General features: G+C 45.2%; 2 protein-coding genes and 2 long non-coding RNA genes across 4 annotated transcripts in view; 3 read left to right on the top strand and 1 right to left on the bottom strand.

Annotated features, from left to right (window-relative positions):
• Positions 1 to 21,118, top strand: part of SLC22A31 (solute carrier family 22 member 31) — a 61,154-nt gene that overhangs the window by 31,453 nt on the left and 8,583 nt on the right. The gene's annotated exons all lie outside the window — the stretch shown is intronic.
• LOC138648950 (uncharacterized) lies at positions 13,445 to 21,113 on the top strand. Its single transcript, XR_011315220.1, has 3 exons — positions 13,445 to 14,583; positions 14,962 to 15,773; positions 20,674 to 21,113. It is a non-coding gene; the product is annotated as an uncharacterized lncRNA (long non-coding RNA).
• On the top strand, positions 16,002 to 19,909 carry LOC138648949 (uncharacterized). The gene is made up of 2 exons (XM_069738949.1): positions 16,002 to 16,360; positions 16,519 to 19,909. Exons 1-2 carry the CDS (start codon positions 16,062 to 16,064, stop codon positions 17,396 to 17,398), a joined length of 1,179 nt encoding a protein of 392 aa, XP_069595050.1. The 5' UTR covers positions 16,002 to 16,061; the 3' UTR covers positions 17,399 to 19,909.
• Positions 19,126 to 20,355, bottom strand: LOC138648951 (uncharacterized). Its single transcript, XR_011315221.1, has 4 exons — positions 20,077 to 20,355; positions 19,926 to 19,985; positions 19,749 to 19,817; positions 19,126 to 19,185 (listed from the first exon to the last, which is right to left on the bottom strand). It is a non-coding gene; the product is annotated as an uncharacterized lncRNA (long non-coding RNA).

Here is a 21,118-nt window from a genome sequence, read left to right as displayed (position 1 = left end):
ATATAAGGTGTAATATGGGGGGGGGGCTCTGTGCTCCATGCTGTAAATAAAGTGTAATATTGAGGGGATCTGTGCTACACGCTGTATATAAGGTATAATGTGGAGCAGAGAGCCCCCCTGCTGTATAGAAAGTGTAATAATGGGAGGCTCTGTACTCCACGCTGTATGGAAAGTGTAATAATGGTGGGGGCTCTGTGCTCCACGATGTATAGAAGGTGTAATAATGGGGTATCTGTATTGAAGGTGTGAAAATAGGGGGGGTCTGTGCTCCGTGCTTTATATATGGTGTAATATTGGGAGGGCTCTGTGCTCCATGCTGTATAGAAGGAGTAATAATGTGGAGCACAGAGCCCCCGCTGTATAGAAGGTGTAATAGTGGGAGGGCTGCGTGCTGCTCTGTATCTAAGGTGTAAGATTGGGGGCTCTGTGCTCCACGCTGTATATAAAGTGTAATAATGGAGGGATCTCTCTCCTTCATGCTGTATAGAAGGTGTAATATTGAGGGGATCGGTGCTCCACGCTGTATAGAAGGTGTAGTAATTATGCAGCAGAGTGCCCCCTGTATAGAAGGTGTAATAATGGGGGATCTGTGCTATATGCAAGGTTTAATAATGGGGGCTCTGTACTCCACGCTGTATAGGTGTAATATTGGGGGCTCTGTTTTCCATGCTGTATATAAGGTATAAATGTGGAGCTCAAAGCCCCCACTGTATAAAAGGTGTGATAATGGGAGGCGCTGTGCTCCATGCTGTATAGGTGTAATAATGGGGGCTGTGTGCTCGACGATGTATATAAGATGTAATAATGTGGAGCACAGAGACCCCCGTTGTATAGAAGGTGTAATAATTGTAGGCTCTGTGCTCCCCTGTATAGAAGGTGTGATAATTGAGGGGCTCTGTACTCCACACTGTATAGAAGGTGTAATGTGGAGCACAGAGACCCCCCACTGCATAGAAGGTGAAATAATGGTAGGCTTTGTGCTCAACGCTGTATACAAGGTTTAATAATGGGGGATGTGTGCTCCATGCTATATATGGTGGGGATCTGTGCTCCATGCTGTGTAGAAGGTGTAATAATTGGGGCTCTGAGCGCCATGCTGTATAGAAGGTGTAAAAATGTGGATCAGAGCCGCCCCTATATACAAGGTGTAATAATGGGTGATCTGTTCTCCACGCTGTATAGAAGGTGTAACAATGTTAGGCTCTGTGCTCCATGCTGTATAGTAGGTGTAATACGGGCTCTGTGCTCCACGCTGTACAGAAGGTGTAATAACGGGGACTCTGTGCTCTACGCTGTATAGAAGGTGTAAAAATGGTGGGGGCTCTGTGCTCCACGCTGTATAGAAGGTGTTATAATGGGGGATCTGTGCTCCACGCTGTATAGAAGGTGTAGTAATGGTGGGGGCTCTGTGCTCAACGCTGTATAAAAGGTGTAATAATGGTGGGGGCTCTGTGCTCCATGCTGTATAGAAAGTGTAATAATGGTGGGGGCTCTGTGCTCCACGCTGTATAGAAGGTGTAACAATGTTAGGCTCTGTGCTCCATGCTGTATAGTAGGTGTAATACGGGCTCTGTGCTCCACGCTGTACAGAAGGTGTAATAACGGGGACTCTGTGCTCTACGCTGTATAGAAGGTGTAAAAATGGTGGGGGCTCTGTGCTCCACGCTGTATAGAAGGTGTTATAATGGGGGATCTGTGCTCCACGCTGTATAGAAGGTGTAGTAATGGTGGGGGCTCTGTGCTCAACGCTGTATAAAAGGTGTAATAATGGTGGGGGCTCTGTGCTCCATGCTGTATAGAAAGTGTAATAATGGTGGGGGCTCTGTGCTCCACGCTGTATAGAAGGTGTAATAATGGGAGGCTCTGTGCTCCACGCTGTATATAAAATGTAATAATGGGGGATCTGTGCTCCATGCTGTATAGAAGGTGTAATAATGGTGGATCTGTGCTCCATGCTGTATAGAAGGTGTAATAATGGTGGGGGCTCTGTGGTCCACGCTGTATAGAAGGTGTAATAATGGGGGGCTCTGTGCTCCACGCTGTATAGAAGGTGTAATGGGGTGCTCTGTGCTCCACGCTGTATATAAAATGTAATAATGGGGGATCTGTGCTCCATGCTGTATAGAAGGTGTAATAATGGTGGGGGCTCTGTGCTCCATGCTGTATAGAAGGTGTAATAATGGTGGGGGCTCTGTGCTCCATGCTGTATAGAAGGTGTAATAATGGTGGGGGCTCTGTGCTCCACGCTGTATAGAAGGTGTAATAATGGGGGGCTCTGTGCTCCACGCTGTATATAAAATGTAATAATGGGGGATCTGTGCTCCATGCTGTATAGAAGGTGTAATAATGGTGGGGGCTCTGTGCTCCACGCTGTATAGAAGGTGTAATAATGGGGGGCTCTGTGCTCCACGCTGTATAGAAGGTGTAATAATGGGGTGCTCTGTGCTCCACGCTGTATATAAAATGTAATAATGGGGGATCTGTGCTCCATGCTGTATAGAAGGTGTAATAATGTTAGGCTCTGTGCTCCCTGCTGTATACAAGGTGTAATAGGGGCTCTGTGCTGCACGCTGTATAGAAGGTGTAATAATGCGGGCTCTATGTTCCACGATGTATAAAAGGTGTAATAATGGGGGGTTCTGTGCTCCGCTGTATATAAAATGTAATAATGGGGGATCTGTGCTCCATGCTGTATAGAAGGTGTAATAATGTTAGGCTCTGTGCTCCCTGCTGTATACAAGGTGTAATAGGGGCTCTGTGCTGCACGCTGTATAGAAGGTGTAATAATGCGGGCTCTATGTTCCACGATGTATAAAAGGTGTAATAATGGGGGCTCTGTGCTCCACGATGTATAAAAGGTGTAATAATGGGCTCTGTGCTTCGTTGTATAGAATGTGTAATATTGAGGTGATCTTTGCTCCCCGCTGTATGGAAGGTGTAATAATGTGGATCAGAGCCGCCCCTGTATAGAAGGTGTAATAATGTTGGGGTCTGTGCTCCCCGCTGTATACAAGGTGTAATGTGTAGCACAGAGCTCCCGGCTGTATAGGTGTAATAATGTGGACTACAGAGCCCATCCCCCTCCCCCCCCCCCCCCCTGCTGCATAGGTGTAGTAATGTGAGGCTCTGTGCTCCACGCTGTATACAAAATGTACTAATTGGGGGCTCTGCTCTATAGAAGGTGTAAAAACGGTGGATCCAGGCTCAGCTCTGTATAGATGATGTAGTAATGTGAGGCTCTGTGCTCCATGCTGTATAGTAGGTGTAATAATGGTTGGCTCTGTGCTCCACGCTGTGTAGAAGGTGCAATAATTGGGGCTCTGAGCGCCACGCTGTATAGAAGGTGTAATAATTGGAGGCTCTGTACTCCACGCTGTATTGGTGTAATAATGGGGGGCTCTGTGCTCCACGATGTATAAAAGGTGTAATAATGGGGGGCTCTGTGCTCCGCTGTATAGAATGTGTAATATTGAGGTGATCTTTGCTCCACGCTGTATGGAAGGTGTAATAATGTGGAGCACAGAGCCCCCCCGCTGTATGGAAGGTCTAATGTGGATCAGAGCTGCCCCTGTATACAAGGTGTTATAATGGGGGATCTGTGCTCCACGCTGTATAGAAGGTGTAAAAATGGGGGATCCAGGCTCAACTCTGTATAGAAGATGTAATAATGGGGGCTCTGTGCTCCACGCTGTATGGAAGGTGTAATAATGTGGATCAGAGCCGCCCCTGTATAGAAGGTGTAATAATGTTGGGGTTTGTGCTCCCCGCTGTATACAAGGTGTTATAATGGGGGATCTGTGCTCCACGCTGTATAGAAGGTGTAATGTGCAGCACAGAGCTCTCCGCTGTATAGAAGGTGTAATAGTGTGGACTACAGAGCCCCCCTGCTGCATAATGTGAGGCTCTGTACTCCACGCTATATACAAAATGTAATAATTGGGGGCTCTGCTCTATGGTGTAGTAATTGGGGGTCTCTGTACTCAATGCTCTGTAGAAGGTGTAATAATGGGGGGCTCTGTGCTCCACGCTGTATAGAAGGTGTAAAAATGGGGGATCCAGGCTCAACTCTGTATAGAAGATGTAATAATGGGAGGCTCTATGCTCCTCTCTATAGGTGTAATAATGTGGAGCAGAACCCCCGCTGTATAGAAGATAAAATAATGTGGATCACAGAGCCCCCCCCCGCACCCCCCCCCCCTATAGAAGGTGTAATGTTAGGTTCTGTACTCCCCGCTGTATAGAAGGTGTAATAATGGGGAATCTGTGCTCCACTATGTTTAGAATGTGTTATGAAAAAAGGCTCTGTGCTCCACGCTGTAAAGGTGTAATAATGTGGAGCACAGAGCCTGCCGCTGTATAGTAGGTGTAATAATGGGGGGAGGCTCTGTGCTGCTCTGTATATAAGGTGTAATATGGGGGGGGGGCTCTGTGCTCCATGCTGTAAATAAAGTGTAATATTGAGGGGATCTGTGCTACACGCTGTATATAAGGTATAATGTGGAGCAGAGAGCCCCCCTGCTGTATAGAAAGTGTAATAATGGGAGGCTCTGTACTCCACGCTGTATGGAAAGTGTAATAATGGTGGGGGCTCTGTGCTCCACGATGTATAGAAGGTGTAATAATGGGGTATCTGTATTGAAGGTGTGAAAATAGGGGGGGTCTGTGCTCCGTGCTTTATATATGGTGTAATATTGGGAGGGCTCTGTGCTCCATGCTGTATAGAAGGAGTAATAATGTGGAGCACAGAGCCCCCGCTGTATAGAAGGTGTAATAGTGGGAGGGCTGCGTGCTGCTCTGTATCTAAGGTGTAAGATTGGGGGCTCTGTGCTCCACGCTGTATATAAAGTGTAATAATGGAGGGATCTCTCTCCTTCATGCTGTATAGAAGGTGTAATATTGAGGGGATCGGTGCTCCACGCTGTATAGAAGGTGTAGTAATTATGCAGCAGAGTGCCCCCTGTATAGAAGGTGTAATAATGGGGGATCTGTGCTATATGCAAGGTTTAATAATGGGGGCTCTGTACTCCACGCTGTATAGGTGTAATATTGGGGGCTCTGTTTTCCATGCTGTATATAAGGTATAAATGTGGAGCTCAAAGCCCCCACTGTATAAAAGGTGTGATAATGGGAGGCGCTGTGCTCCATGCTGTATAGGTGTAATAATGGGGGCTGTGTGCTCGACGATGTATATAAGATGTAATAATGTGGAGCACAGAGACCCCCGTTGTATAGAAGGTGTAATAATTGTAGGCTCTGTGCTCCCCTGTATAGAAGGTGTGATAATTGAGGGGCTCTGTACTCCACACTGTATAGAAGGTGTAATGTGGAGCACAGAGACCCCCCACTGCATAGAAGGTGAAATAATGGTAGGCTTTGTGCTCAACGCTGTATACAAGGTTTAATAATGGGGGATGTGTGCTCCATGCTATATATGGTGGGGATCTGTGCTCCATGCTGTGTAGAAGGTGTAATAATTGGGGCTCTGAGCGCCATGCTGTATAGAAGGTGTAAAAATGTGGATCAGAGCCGCCCCTATATACAAGGTGTAATAATGGGTGATCTGTTCTCCACGCTGTATAGAAGGTGTAACAATGTTAGGCTCTGTGCTCCATGCTGTATAGTAGGTGTAATACGGGCTCTGTGCTCCACGCTGTACAGAAGGTGTAATAACGGGGACTCTGTGCTCTACGCTGTATAGAAGGTGTAAAAATGGTGGGGGCTCTGTGCTCTACGCTGTATTGAAGGTGTAATAATGTGGATCAGAGCCGCCCCTGTATACAAGGTGTAATAATGGGTGATCTGTGCTCCACGCTGTATAGAAGGTGTAATAATGGGGGGCTCTGTGCTCCACACTGTATATAAAATGTAATAATGGGGGATCTGTGCTCCATGCTGTATAGAAGGTGTAATAATGATGGGGGCTCTGTGCTCCACGCTGTATAGAAGGTGTAATAATGTGGACCACAGAGCCCCCCGCTGTATGGAAGGTGTAATAATGTGGATCAGAGCCGCCCCTGTATACAAGGTGTTATAATGGGGGAGCTGTGCTCCACGCTGTATAGAGGGTGTAGAAATGGTGGGGGCTCTGTGCTCCACTTTGTATAGAAGGTGTAATAATGGTGGGGGCTCTGTGCTCCACGCTGTATGGAAGGTGTAATAATGTGGACCACAGAGCCCCCTGCTGTATGGAAGGTGTAATAATGTGGATCAGAGCCGCCCCTGTATAGAAGGTGTAATAATGGGTGATCTGTGCTCCACGCTGTATAGAAGGTGTAATAATGGTGGGGGCTCTGTGCTCCACGCTGTATAGAAGGTGTTATAATGGGGGATCTGTGCTCCACGCTGTATAATGGTGGGGGCTCTGTGCTCCACGCTGTATAATGGTGGGGGCTCTGTGCTCCACGCTGTATAATGGTGGGGGCTCTGTGCTCCACGCTGTATAGAAGGTGTAATAATGGTGGGGGCTCTGTGCTCCACGCTGTATAGAAGGTGTAATAATGGTGGGGGCTCTGTGCTCAACGCTGTATAGAAGGTGTAATAATGGTGGGGGCTCTGTGCTCCACACTGTATAGAAGGTGTAATAATGGGGGGTTCTGTGCTCCACGCTGTATATAAAATGTAATAATAGGGGATCTGTGCTCCATGCTGTATAGAAGGTGTAATAATGGTGGGGGCTCTGTGCTCCACGCTGTATAGAAGGTGTAATAATGGTGGGGGCTCTGTGCTCCACACTGTATAGAAGGTGTAATAATGGTGGGGGCTCTGTGCTCCACGCTGTATAGAAGGTGTAATAATGTGGACCACAGAGCCCCCCGCTGTATGGAAGGTGTAATAATGTGGATCAGAGCCGCCCCTGTATACAAGGTGTTATAATGGGGGATCTGTGCTCCACGCTGTATAGAGGGTGTAAAAATGGTGGGGGCTCTGTGCTCCAGTTTGTATAGAAGATGTAATAATGGTGGGGGCTCTGTGCTCCACGCTGTATGGAAGGTGTAATAATGTGGACCACAGAGCCCCCCGCTGTATGGAAGGTGTAATAATGTGGATCAGAGCCGCCCCTGTATAGAAGGTGTAATAATGGTGGGGGCTCTGTGCTCCACGCTGTATAGAAGGTGTTATAATGGGGGATCTGTGCTCCACGCTGTATAGAAGGTGTAATAATGGTGGGGGCTCTGTGCTCCACGCTGTATAGAAGGTGTAATAATGGTGGGGGCTCTGTGCTCCACGCTGTATAGAAGGTGTAATAATGGTGGGGGCTCTGTGCTCCACGCTGTATAGAAGGTGTAATAATGGTGGGGGCTCTGTGCTCAACGCTGTATAAAAGGTGTAATAATGGTGGGGGCTCTGTGCTCCATGCTGTATAGAAAGTGTAATAATGGTGGGGGCTCTGTGCTCCACGCTGTATAGAAGGTGTAATAATGGGGGGCTCTGTGCTCCACGCTGTATATAAAATGTAATAATGGGGCATCTGTGCTCCATGCTGTATAGAAGGTGTAATAATGGTGGGGGCTCTGTGCTCCACGCTGTATAGGTGTAATAATGGTGGGGGCTCTGCGCTCCACGCTGTATAGAAGGTGTAATAATGGGGGGCTCTGTGCTCCATGCTGTATATAAAATGTAATAATGGGGGATCTGTGCTCCATGCTGTATAGAAGGTGTAATAATGGTGGGGGCTCTGTGCTCCACGCTGTATAGAAGGTGTAATAATGGGGGGCTCTGTGCTCCACGCTGTATATAAAATGTAATAATGGGGGATCTGTGCTCCATGCTGTATAGAAGGTGTAATAATGGTGGGGGCTCTGTGCTCCACGCTGTATAGAAGGTGTAATAATGGGGGGCTCTGTGCTCCACGCTGTATACAAGGTGTAATAATGGGGGGCTCTGTGCTCCACGCTGTATATAAAATGTAATAATGGGGGATCTGTGCTCCATGCTGTATAGGTGTAATAATGGTGGGGGCTCTGTGCTCCACGCTGTATAGAAGGTGTAATAATGGGGGGCTCTGTGCTCCACGCTGTATATAAAATGTAATAATGGGGGATCTGTGCTCCATGCTGTATAGAAGGTGTAATAATGGTGGGGGCTCTGTGCTCCACGCTGTATAGAAGGTGTAATAATGGGGGGCTCTGTGCTCCACGCTGTATATAAAATGTAATAATGGGGGATCTGTGCTCCATGCTGTATAGGTGTAATAATGGTGGGGGCTCTGTGCTCCACGCTGTATAGAAGGTGTAATAATGGGGGGCTCTGTGCTCCACGCTGTATATAAAATGTAATAATGGGGATCTGTGCTCCATGCTGTATAGAAGGTGTAATAATGGTGGGGGCTCTGTGCTCCACGCTGTATAGAAGGTGTAATAATGGGGGGCTCTGTGCTCCACGCTGTATAGAAGGTGTAATGGGTGCTCTGTGCTCCACGCTGTATATAAAATGTAATAATGGGGGATCTGTGCTCCATGCTGTATAGAAGGTGTAATAATGGTGGGGGCTCTGTGCTCCACGCTGTATAGAAGGTGTAATAATGGTGGGGGTTCTGTGCTCCACGCTGTATAGAAGGTGTAATAATGGTGGGGGATCTGTGCTCCGTGCTGTATAAGTGTAATAATGGGGGTTTCTGTGCTCCCCGCTGTATGGAAGGTGTGATAATTGAGGAGCTTTGTGCTCCATGCTGTATGGAAGATGTAATAATGGGGGCTCTGTACTACACACTGTATAGAACGTGTAATAATGTGGAGCACAGAGCCCCCCGCTGCATAGAAGGTGAAATAATGTTAGGCTTTGTGCTCCACGCTGTATACAAGGTTTAATAATGGGGGATGTGTGCTCCACGCTATATATGGTGTAATAATGGGGGGCTCTGTGCTCCACGCTGTATTAAAGGAGTAATAATTGGGGCTCTGAGCGCCACGCTGTATAGAAGGTGTAATAATGGGGGATCTGTGTTCCACGCTGTATATAAGGCGTGAAAAAGGGGGGCTCTGTGCTCCTCTATGTATAGAATGTTATGAAAGAAGGCTCTGTGCTCCATGCTGTAAAGGTGTAATAATGTGGAGCACAGAGCCTGCCGCTGTATAGTAGGTGTAATAATGGGGGGGCTCTGTGCTCCATGCTGTAAATAAAGTGTAATATTGAGGGGATCTGTGCTACACGCTGTATATAAGGTATAATGTGGAGCAGAGAGCTCCCCTGCTGTATAGAAGGTGTAATGGGAGGCTCTATACTCCACGCTGTATGGAAAGTGTAATAATGGTGGGGGCTCTGTGCTCCACGCTGTATGGAAGGTGTAATAATGGTGGGGGCTCTGTGCTCCACGCTGTATAGAAGGTGTAATAATGTGGAGCACAGAGCCTGCCACTGTATAGTAGGTGTAATAATGGGGGGGGGGAGGCTCTGTGCTGTTCTGTATATAAGGTGTAATAATGGGGGGCTCTGTGCTCCCTGCTGTATACAAGGTGTAATAATGGGAGGCTCTGTGCTTCTCTCTATAGAAGGTGTAATAATGTGGAGCAGAGCCCCCCACTGTATAGAAGATACAATAATGTGGGTCACGGAGCCCCCCTGTATAGAAGGTTTTGTAATGTTGGGGTCTGTGCTCCCCACTGTATACAAGGTGTAATAATGGGGGCTCTGTGTTCCATGCTTTATAGAAGTTGCAATAATAAGGGCTCTGTGCTCCAAGCTGCATATAAGGTTTAATAACGTGGGGGCTCTGTGCTCCTCGATGTATAGAAGGTGTAATAATGGGCGATCTGTGCTCCACGCTGTATGGAAGGTGTAATAATGTGGGCTCTGTGCTCCACGCTGTATATAAAATGTAATAATGGGGTTTCTGTGCTCCACACTGTATAGAATGTGTAATAATGTGGAGCACAGAGCCCCCCCGCTGCATAGAAGGTGAAATAATGTTAGGCTTTGTGCTCCACGCTGTATACAAGGTTTAATAATGGGGGATGCGTGCTCCACGCTATATATGGTGTAATAATGGGGGGCTCTGTGCTCCACGCTGTATTAAAGGAGTAATAATTGGGGGCTCTGTGCTCCACGATGTATAAAAGGTGTAATAATGGGGGGGCTCTGTGCTCCACGATGTATAAAAGGTGTAATAATGGGGGGCCTTGAGCTCCGTTGTATGGAATGTGTAATATTGAGGTGATCTTTGCTCCACGCTGTATGGAAGGTGTAATAATGTGGATCAGAGCCGCTCCTGTATACAAGGTATTATAATGGGGGATTTGTGCTCCACGCTGTATAGAAGGTGTAAAAATGGGGGATTTAGGCTCAACTCTGTATAGAAGATGTAATAATGGGTGATCTGTGCTCCACGCTGTATAGAATGTGTAATAATGGGAGGGTCTGTGCTCCACGCTGTATAGAAGGTGTAATAACGTTAGGCTCTGTGCTCCATGCTGTATAGTAGGTGTAATACGGGCTCTGTGCTCCACGCTGTATAGAAGGTGTAATGGTGGGGGCTCTGTTCTCTATGCTGTATAGAAGGTGTAATAATGGTGGGGGCTCTGTGCTCCACGCTGTATAGAAGGTGTAATAATGGTGGGGGCTCTGTGCTCCACGCTGTATAGAAGGTGTAATGGTGGGGGCTCTGTTCTCTATGCTGTATAGAAGGTGTAATAATGGTGGGGGCTCTGTGCTCCACGCTGTATAGAAGGTGTAATAATGGTGGGGGCTCTGTGCTCCACGCTGTATAGAAGGTGTAATAATGGTGGGGGCTCTGTGCTCCACGCTGTATAGAAGGTGTAATAATGGTGGGGGCTCTGTGCTCCACACTGTATAGAAGGTGTAACAATGTTGGGGTCTGTGCTCCCCGCTGTATACAAGGTGTTATAATGGGGATCTGTGCTCCACTCTGTATAGAAAGTGTAATAATGTGGACTAGAGCCCCCCCCCCTTCCCGCTACATAGGTGTAATAATGTGAGCCTCTGTGCTCCACGCTGTATACAAAATGTAATAATTGGGGGCTCTGCTCTACGGTGTAATAATGGGGGGGGGGGACTCTGTACTCAATGCTCTATAGAAGGTGTAATAATGGGGGGCTCTGTGCTCCACGATGTATAGAAGGTGTAATAATGTTAGGCTCTGTGCTCCCTGCTCTATACAAGGTGTAATAGGGGCTCTGTGCTCCGCTGTATAGAACGTGTAGTATTGAGGTGATCTTTGCTCCACGCTGTATGGAAGGTGTAATAATGGGGGGGCTCTGTGCTCCATGCTGTATACAAGATGTAATAACTGGGGGCTCTGTGCTCCATGCTCTATAGAAGTGGTAATAATGGGGGGCTCTGTGCTCCACGCTGTATACTAGGTGTATTAATGGGTGGTTCTGTGCTCCTCACTGCATAGAAGGTATAATATTGAGTGCATCTGTACTCCACACTGTATATAAGGTGTAATAATGTGGATCACAGAGCCCCCCCCTGTATAGAAGGTGTAATGTTAGGGTCTGTACTCCCCGCTGTATAGAAGGTGTAATAATGGGGGATCTGTGCTCCACGCTGTATGTAAGGTGTGAAAAAGGGGGGCTCTGTGCTCCACTATGTATATAATGTGTTATGAAAGAAGGCTGTGTGCTCCACGCTGTAAAGGTGTAATAATGTGGAGCACAGAGCCTGCAGCTGTATAGTTGGTGTAATAATGGGAGGCTCTGTGCTCCTCTCTATAGAAGGTGTAATAATGTGGAGCAGAGCCCCCACTGTATAGAAGATACAATAATGTGGATCACGGAGCCCCCCTGTATAGGTGTTGTAATGTTGGGGTCTGTGCTCCCCACTGTATACAAGGTGTAATAATGGGGGCTCTGTGCTCCACGCTGCATATAAGGTTTAATAATGGTGGGGGCTCTGTGCTCCACGATGTATAGAAGGTGTAATAATGGGGGATCTGTACTCCATGCTGTATTTAAGGTGTGAAAATAGGGGGGGTCTGTGCTCCGTGCTTTATATATGGTGTAATATTGGGAGGGCTCTGTGCTCCACACTGCAAAGAAGGTGTAATAATGTGGAGCACAGAGCCCCCCTCTGTATAGTAGGTGTAATAATGGGGGGAGGCTCTGTGCTGCTCTGTATATAAGGTGTAATAATGGGGCCTCTGTGCTTCACGCTGTATAGAAAGTGTAATAATGGGCTCTGTGCTCCACACTATGTATATAGAAGGTGTAATATTGGGGCTCTGTGCTCCACGCTGTATAGAAGGTGTAATAATGTGGAGCACAGAGCCCCCACTGTATAGAAGGTGTAATAATGGAAAGACTCTGTGCTCCACACTCTATAGAAAGTGTAATAATGGGGGGTTTCTGTGCTCCACGCTGTATAGAAGGTGTAATAGTGTGTGTGTGGGGGGGGGGGGGGGGCTGCGTGCTGCTCTGTATCTAAGGTGTAACATTGGGGGCTCTGTGCTCCCCGCTGTATAGAAGGTGTAATAATTATGCAGCAGAGAGTACCCCCTGTATAGGTGTAATAATGGGAGCTCTGTATTCCACGCTGTATAGGTGTAATATTGGGAGCTCTGTTTGCCACGCTGTATATAAGGTGTAAATGTGGAGCTCAAAGCCCCCACTGTATAAAAGGTGTGATAATGGGAGGCTCTGCGCTCCATGCTGTATAGGTGTAATAATGGGGGCTGTGTGCTCGATGATGTATATAAGATGTAATAATGTGGAGCACAGAGACCCCCGTTGTATAGGTGTAGTAATTGGAGGCTCTGTGCTCCACGTTGTATTGGTGTAATAATGGGAGGCTCTGTGCTCCACGCTGTATAGAAGGTGTATTAATGGGTGGCTCTGTGCTCCTCGCTGTATAGAAGGTGTAATATTGAGGTGATCTGTACTCCACCCTGTATATAAGGTGTAATAATGTGGAGCACAGAGCCCTGTTTCATAGAATGTGAATTGTTAGGCTCTGTGCTCCACACTGTATAGAAGGTGTAATATTGAGGGGATATGTGCTCCATGCTGTATAGGTGTAATAATGTGGAGTACAGAGCCCCCCCGCTGTATAGAAGGTGTAAAAATGGGTAATCTGTGCTCCATGCTGTATGGAAGGTGTAATAATGGGAGGCTCTGTGCTCCGCTTTATAGAAGGTGTAATATTGAGGGGCTCTGTTCTCCACGCTGTATACAAGATGTAATAATTAAGGGCTCTGTGCTCCACGCTGCATATAAGGTTTAATAATGGGTGGGGGCTCTGTGCTCCACCCTGTATAGAAGGTGTAATATTGAGGGGTTCTGTTCCATGCTGTATAGGTGTAATAATGTGGAGTACAGAGCCCCCCCGCTGTATAGAAGGTGTAATGTCAGGCTTTGTGCTCCACAATGTATACAAGGTGTAATAATGGGGAATCTGTGCTCCACGCTGTATAGGAGTAATATTAGGAACCTCTGTGCTCCACGATGTAAAGGTGTAATTGGGGGATCTGTACTCCACGCTGTATAGAAGGTGTAGTAATGTGGAGCACAGAGTTCCCCGCTGCATAGAAGATGAAATAATGTTGGGCTCTGTGCTCCACTCTGTATACAAGGTGTAATATTGAGGGGTTCTGTTCCATGCTGTATAGGTGTAATAATGTGGAGTACAGAGCCCCCCCGCTGTATAGAAGGTGTAATGTCAGGCTTTGTGCTCCACAATGTATACAAGGTGTAATAATGGGGAATCTGTGCTCCACGCTGTATAGGAGTAATATTAGGAACCTCTGTGCTCCACGATGTAAAGGTGTAATTGGGGGATCTGTACTCCACGCTGTATAGAAGGTGTAGTAATGTGGAGCACAGAGCCCCCCGCTGTAAAGGTGTAATGTTGGGCTTCGTGCTCCACGATGTATAGAAGGTGTAATAATGGGGGATCTGTGATCCGCTGTATAGGTGGTGTAATATTGAGGGGCTCTGTGCTCCACGCTGTATAGAAAGTGTAATAATGGGATGGGGATCTGTGCTCCATGCTATATAGAAGATGTAGTAATGTGGAGCAGAGCCCACGCTGTATATAAGGTTTAATAATGGTGGGGGATCTGTGCTCTATGATATATAGGTGTAATAATGGGGGATCTGTGCTCCACGCTGTATAGGTGTAATAATGTGGAGCACAGAGCCCCCGCTGTATAGAAGGTGTAATAATGTGGAGCACAGAGCCCACCGCTTCATAGGTGTAGTAATGTGAGACTCTGTGCTCCACGTTGTATACAAGATGTAATAATTAAGGGCTCTGTGCTCCACGGTGTAATAATGGGGGGACTCTGTGCTCCACCCTGTATATAAGGTGTAATAAAGTGGAGCACCGCTGCTTAGAAGATGAAATAATGTTAGGCTCTATGCTCCACTCTGTATACAAGATGTAATAATGGGGGGCTTTGTGCTCCATGCTGTATAGAAGGTGTAATATTGAGGGGATCTGTGTGCCACGCTGTATATAAGGTGCAATAATGCGGAGCACAGAGCCTCCCGCTGTATAGAAGTAATAATGTGCAGCAACTTATTACTCCCCCCCCCTGTTGTATACAAGGTGTAATAATTGGAGGCTCTGTGCTCTACACTGTATAGAAGGTGTAATATTGGGGATTCTGTGCTACACGCTGTATAGAAGGTGTAATAATGGGGATTCTGTATTCGACATATGTAAGGTGTCTGTGCTCCACGCTTATATATGGTGTAATATTGGGGGGGCTCTGTGCTCCACTATGTATAGAATGTATAATGAAAGAAGGCTCTGTGCTCCATGCTGTAAAGGTGTAATAATGTGGAGCACAGAGCCCGCCGCTGTATAGTAGGTGTATTAATGGGAGGGCTCTGTGCTTCTCTGTATAGAAGGTGTAATATTGAGGGGATCTGTGCTACACATACATAAGGTATAATGTGGAGCAGAGAGCCCCCCGCTGTATAGAAGGTGTAATAATGGGAGGCTCTGTGCTCCCTGCTGTATACAAGGTGTAATAGGGGCTCTGTGCTCCACGCTGTATAGAAGGTGTAATAATGTGGAGTAGAGCCCCCACTTTATAGAAGATACAATAATGTGAATCACGGAGCCCCCCTGTATAGAAGGTGTAGTAATGTTAGGGCCTGTGCTCCCCACTGTATACAAGGTGTAATAATGGGGGCTGTGCTCCACGCTGCATATAAGGTTTAATAATGGTGGGGGCTCTGTGCTCCACACTGTATAGAAGGTGTAATAATGAGGGGGTCTGTCCTCCACGCTGTATAAAAGGTGGAATATTGGGGGGGCTCTGTTCCACCCTGTATATAAGGTGTAATAATGTAGGGGCTCTGTGCTCCACAGTGTAATAATGGGGGGGCTCTGTGCAACACGCTGTATAGAAGGTGTAATAATGGGAACTCTTTGCTCTGCGATGTATGAGGTTTAATAATTGGAGTCTCCAGCTATCGGAATTCTTTAATTCCTCCAGTTTTCTTTCCTTCATGTTCCTTATTATTTTTACTTCTCTGCTTTCCTGAGAGCACATATCCTCAGGGCGATGAGGTGTGGACATACCAGCGACGTGTTTTGTGGCACCGTGACATGTCCTGCTGCCTGCGGGAACATCGGGACCGTCTGCAAACAGAATGAGACTAGTAATCCTGGAGGGCACCCATGGGTGCCAGCCACCCGCAGGCATTTCCAATTGCAGCCCTTCCCCCTATGAACGTGCTGCGTCTTCCGGATTGGCATATATGGAAAAGCTTTGTCTTTGTGACCACAATCCCTTTAAGATTCCGGAGCCCTTCATGGAGGATTTTGTAGTGCTGTGCGTCCCTCTGTATCACTCATGACCGGCTTAGGCTAGGTTCACATTGCGTCAAGTACATGGCGTCAAACGGATGCGTTAAACGCATGTACAGAAACGGAGCAAAAATATGTGAAATTCGTCGTCACGGTAACGCTAGCGTTAACGCATGTGATCGCGTTTTTTCATTTTGATGTCCGTTTACGAAGTATCCGTTTGTCTGCGTTTGTCACTGTCAATAAAGTTGTTCTTTTTTTTTTTTTTTTTCCCTTTTGTCATTGTCGGGTGTGGGCACAGACTCATTCTCCATTTTGAAAGCATTGAGTGAACTTCTGCTAGCAAGATGTTTGTGTCTGAGCTCGTCAGATTTCGCTTGATGCGGTTGCGACTTCGGCAGAGAAAGCGTAGTTCGCAAAGGAGATATTGGATCCACGAAGTGAATTTCTTGCGGAGTACATATGGTGCCTTTCACACCCTGTATGTGCAGCTTCGGGATCATCCCTTCAAATTCCAACGCTATCTACGGATGTCCATTGAGACCTTTGATGTTCTGCTCTCACATGTGAAGGATGAGATACATCATCATCGCAGCACTTTTCGTGAAAGCATCAGTGCGGAGCAACGTTTAGTAGTGACTGTGAGGTAATTATACATTTTTTTTATCATTCTATTGACAAAGACTAGATCTCGGTATCGTGTGGCCTAATGTTCATTTTGCAATTGTATATTATATTGTCAACTAGCCTTTAGATGATCATTAAAATCCTAATTTTTTTTTTTTTGTTTTTGAATGTCAACAGATATCTGGCTACCGGAGAAACTTTTGCGTCACTGCATTACCAGTTTCGACTTGGGAAGTCAACAATTTGTCAACTGGTTCGGGAAACTTGTGATGCCATTTGGAACAACTTGCAACCACTTGTGCTACCAACACCAACATCAGAAATGTGGCTAGCAATTTCCCAACAGTTCGAGGATGTGGCTAATTTCCCCAATTGTATTGGTGCCGTGGACGGAAAGCACATTCGGATTCAGAAACCTGCACATAGTGGTTCCCTCTACTATAACTATAAGAAATACTTTTCTATAGTATTGATGGCGATTGCGGATGCCAGGTACCGTTTTGTTGCTGTGGATATTGGAGCTTATGGCCGGACTAACGATTCCAGAGTATTCAGAGACTCCAACATGGGCCAATGTTTGTACAACCAAAGTTTAAACATACCGTCATCACGACCTCTTCCGGGGACCGAAGGCCCAAGTTTGCCCTATGTTTTAGTTGGTGATGAGGCCTTCCAACTAGGACAAAATCTCCTCAAGCCCTACTCAAGCCGTAGTCTAGACTCCAGCAGGCGCATTTTTAATTATCGCTTGAGCCGGGCTAGACGTTATGTGGAGTGTGCCTTTGGGATTTTGACATTAAAATGGCGGATTTTACTAACCTGCATGCAACTGCAACCAGACAATGTGGACCGTGTTGTGAAGGCATGCATCTGTCTGCACAATTTTGTGGCGAGACATGAACCCCAGTTGGTAGACCCCAATGATTGTGAGTCGAACCTCAGTAGCATTGAATCGACTACAGTTCGTTCTGCATCACAAATAATGAGGATTCGTGATCAATTTGCACACTACTTCACACATGAAGGCCAGGTTCCATGGCAAGACAGACACGTGTGAAAATAATTTAAAGTCTTCCTGATGTCGTGTAAAAAGTTACGTAGTGTAAAAAGTTATGTTGTTTAACCTGATGTCGTGTAAAAAGTTACGTAGTGTAAAAAGTTATGTTGTTTAACCTGATGTCGTGTAAAAAGTTACGTAGTGTAAAAAGTTATGTTGTTTAACCTGATGTCGTGTAAAAAGTTACGTAGTGTAAAAAGTTATGTTGTTTAACCTGATGTCGTGTAAAAAGTTACCTTATGTCGTGTAAAAAGTTAAAGTTAAAGTCATACAAGAATCTGAAATTTGAAACAGTTTACTAAATGTTTTTGTATTTTCCCAACAAACTGTTGGTACACAGGTGTAACATATGATATCCCATAGGGATGAAAAAAAAAAGGAAAATAGAAATTAACAACAAAACCCCCCCCCCAAAAAAAAAATTCCAACGCGGTAATTGCACCTGGCTGTGGACAGTGAACTGTACTAAAGACTTTGGTACTGCACGGGAGTATTGTCTGCCCAACTATATGATGGACTACTACATTGTCTTTGAGGTTCCACGCTCGTTTCACCCCGGCCTCTATATTGAGGGTTGTAGGGCGGCATGTCCAGTCTTCTTCTTCCCGATGGAGCGGGTTCCTCGGTGCCCACAAATTCCTCTACAAGCTCGTTAAGTCTTTGTCGAAACATAAGGTTTCTATGTGCCGGGATATTTTGTACTACAGGCACATAGGATAATAAAAGTAGCTTCCACTCATTAGCAGAGTAGACAGACTCGCGTGCTTGCAGCTCGGTAATTTCTCGTCTCAGGTCTTTGAGCTCACTGCGACACATGTCCTCTACCCGTTGGAGTCCATCCACGATAATTGCATCTGCTTCATCTTTTTGAGATGCTCGCTTGCGTCCACGCTGTGATTGCAACCGGGCACTCACACCTGCAGCAACAGTGCTTCTATCCGCAGATCGTGGCTCGGTGATGCCAGACACATCTTCAGGTTGCGTTGGTTCCACTGAAGAAGGCTCAAGTTCCTCTGCTGGTCTAGGAGCAGCGGTACTGCATATCGTGCTGTAACCCAAAAACAAAAATTACTTATTTTCCTTTAAACAATTTAGTCTCGCACACAGACCTTCTTGTACTTACGAGCGCTGAGACACTGTTTTCTGAAGAAAGAGCAGTTGGTCATAATGCACATACGGTGTCACCCGTTTGCCACTTGATCCGCTTGGTGCATTCTGACTGTTCCGGTAGTCACGGACAAAGCGATCGCGGATGGACTTCCAACGGGTATGGACAGCATCGGCTTTAAATTTAAAAAAAAAAAATATATATATAAAAATAGTAGATTGTGTTAAGATATAGGAAAAATTGTTCATAGTTTGCTACGATAGTTGATATATAAATAGTAGATAGATAGTTGTTAGATAAGAAATAGTGTAGAAATAGTGTATAGATAGATAGATATATAGTGTACAGATAGTTGATAATTGAGAGATAGATAGCAGACAACAAGTGGATAGGTTGATAGGATAGAAAATTTTTTTTTTTTTAAACATTTTCCGATGTTACGTCACCAATATTTACCAATTTTTTTCTTTGAGGTTGTCGACTTCTCCATGTATCGGGGATCAAAGTGACAGATTATTTGATCCCACAACTTCCGGTTCTTCACGATGTCATGGTGGGAGCTGTCGCTCTGGTCCCATATGGAGGGGTTGGCTTCCACAAGGTTAATAAGTGTCTCATTGTGGATAGTCAATGGCTCTTCGTCAACGACAATCCTTTTTTTTTTTGGCGCTGACTTGGACTATGTAAACACAAAACGTTATGTTGATAGTGTCAATTTCACTGGATGGCCATATTCATATATACAGAGATAGATAGATACATAGATATAGCAATATATAGATATATAGATAGATAGATAGATGTAGATAGATAGATATACATTGATAGATAGATAGATAGATACATAGATATTGATAGATAGATATATAGATAGATAGATAGATACATAGATATTGATAGATAGATATATAGATAGATAGATACATAGATAGATAGATAGATATAGATTGATAGATAGATATTGATAGATAGATATATAGATAGATAGATACATAGATATAGATAGATAGATAGATAGATACAAAGATATTGATAGATAGATATATAGATAGATACATAGATTTAGATAGATAGATATAGATAGATAGATACATAGATATTGATAGATAGATACATAGATATAGATAGACAAATAGATGGAGCGATAGATAGTTGATAGATAGTTTATAGGTATAGTAGATAGAAAGTGAATAGATAGATTGTTGGTAAATATTGGATAGAATATTTCTATTTTATATTTACCACTGGCAGTTGTGGCGACGACAGACGGCTAGGGACCTTTTTTCTTTTTTGTCCTCCTTGTGCCACAACCTATTGTGTATGTAAAATGTAAAAAAAAATATTTTAACATTAAATAATGTTAACATTCATTGGATCAATAAATTTATGCCTGAAAAATTCAACATGTGTGCTATGTACCTTTGTTGTTTTTGCGTGTTTTTTTGGGGGAGGTCTAACAGCCTTGGGCTCAGAAGACTCCTATTCACAATAAAACAATAAACAGGATTGTTATGCCTAGCTCAATACAATGGAGTTTCACACAACATGGTTTTTTAAAGTGCAAGCCTACCGACTCAGAAGAAAAAATCGCAGACACGCTGCTGCTGCTGACATCTGTATCCGACATCTGTGTGCAACAAAACAATACATTTTTAGTACACACACATCCGACGGACATTACAGACTCCCATGATGTATACAGAGATATATAATATATAGAAATGTACTTACAATTTAGCTACGGCAAAACACTCTGTCACGTGCAGGAGACTTTGTGTGAGTGGGATATTTTAATGGCCGAAGTCACATTTCCTGTCACATGACCACATGTGACCACCTTCAAAAGCTATTAAAACGTGTGGTTCTATTTGGAAATTTTTCATGATTTGCGTCTGACTGCGTTTGCCATAGCCTTCTATGGCAGAATGAACGCTTCCGTTAGTAGTGCGTTAGCTTGGCCGGACCCGAAAACGCTGCAAGCCGCGTTGAAGGTCCGTCAGAAAAAAAACGTTATGTGACAAACGCATACCAATTTAGGGATGCGTCACGATGCGTCAGACAATGCAAGTCTATGGGCGCGTTAGTATGTGCGTTACATTGCGTTTTTACTACTTAAAAACGAGTCCGTTAGACGGACACACCTAGCGCAATGTGAACCCAGCCTTAGATACACCAGCTCTGATGCACACAATTCTTGGAAATATCCTTTTACAAAGCACTGGACATGCAACAGGAATGCGGCTAAATGCCAAGAACAGCTGAGATGGATGCCAGATCCCAGCGGGGAATCATTCCTGTCAGAAAATCAATGGAAGGACACGACAGGGAGCCATGATGGTTGACGGGAAGCTAGTGAATAAGACCATTCTGATACTTTTAATTTCTCAGATTAAGGATTAATATTGGGCATGTGCCCACTGGCGGGCGATAATGGCCCAAAGTAACTTGTCGTAAGCAGTCACGGATCTGACTGACCAACCGCAGTGATATAATATATATGTGCATGATGGCTATTATGTCCTCATGTATGAGGTGGGCACTACCATAAGGGTGTGAAGTGCCCCTTTATGGTAGGACCTGACGGTTCACAGCATTTTGTCCTTCTCTTATCA

Source organism: Ranitomeya imitator, chromosome 9 (assembly GCF_032444005.1).
Source record: "Ranitomeya imitator isolate aRanImi1 chromosome 9, aRanImi1.pri, whole genome shotgun sequence".
NCBI lineage: Eukaryota > Metazoa > Chordata > Amphibia > Anura > Dendrobatidae > Ranitomeya > Ranitomeya imitator.
The sequence above is the reverse complement of the archived record's forward strand: the minus strand, read 5'-3'. Positions and strand labels throughout refer to the sequence as shown.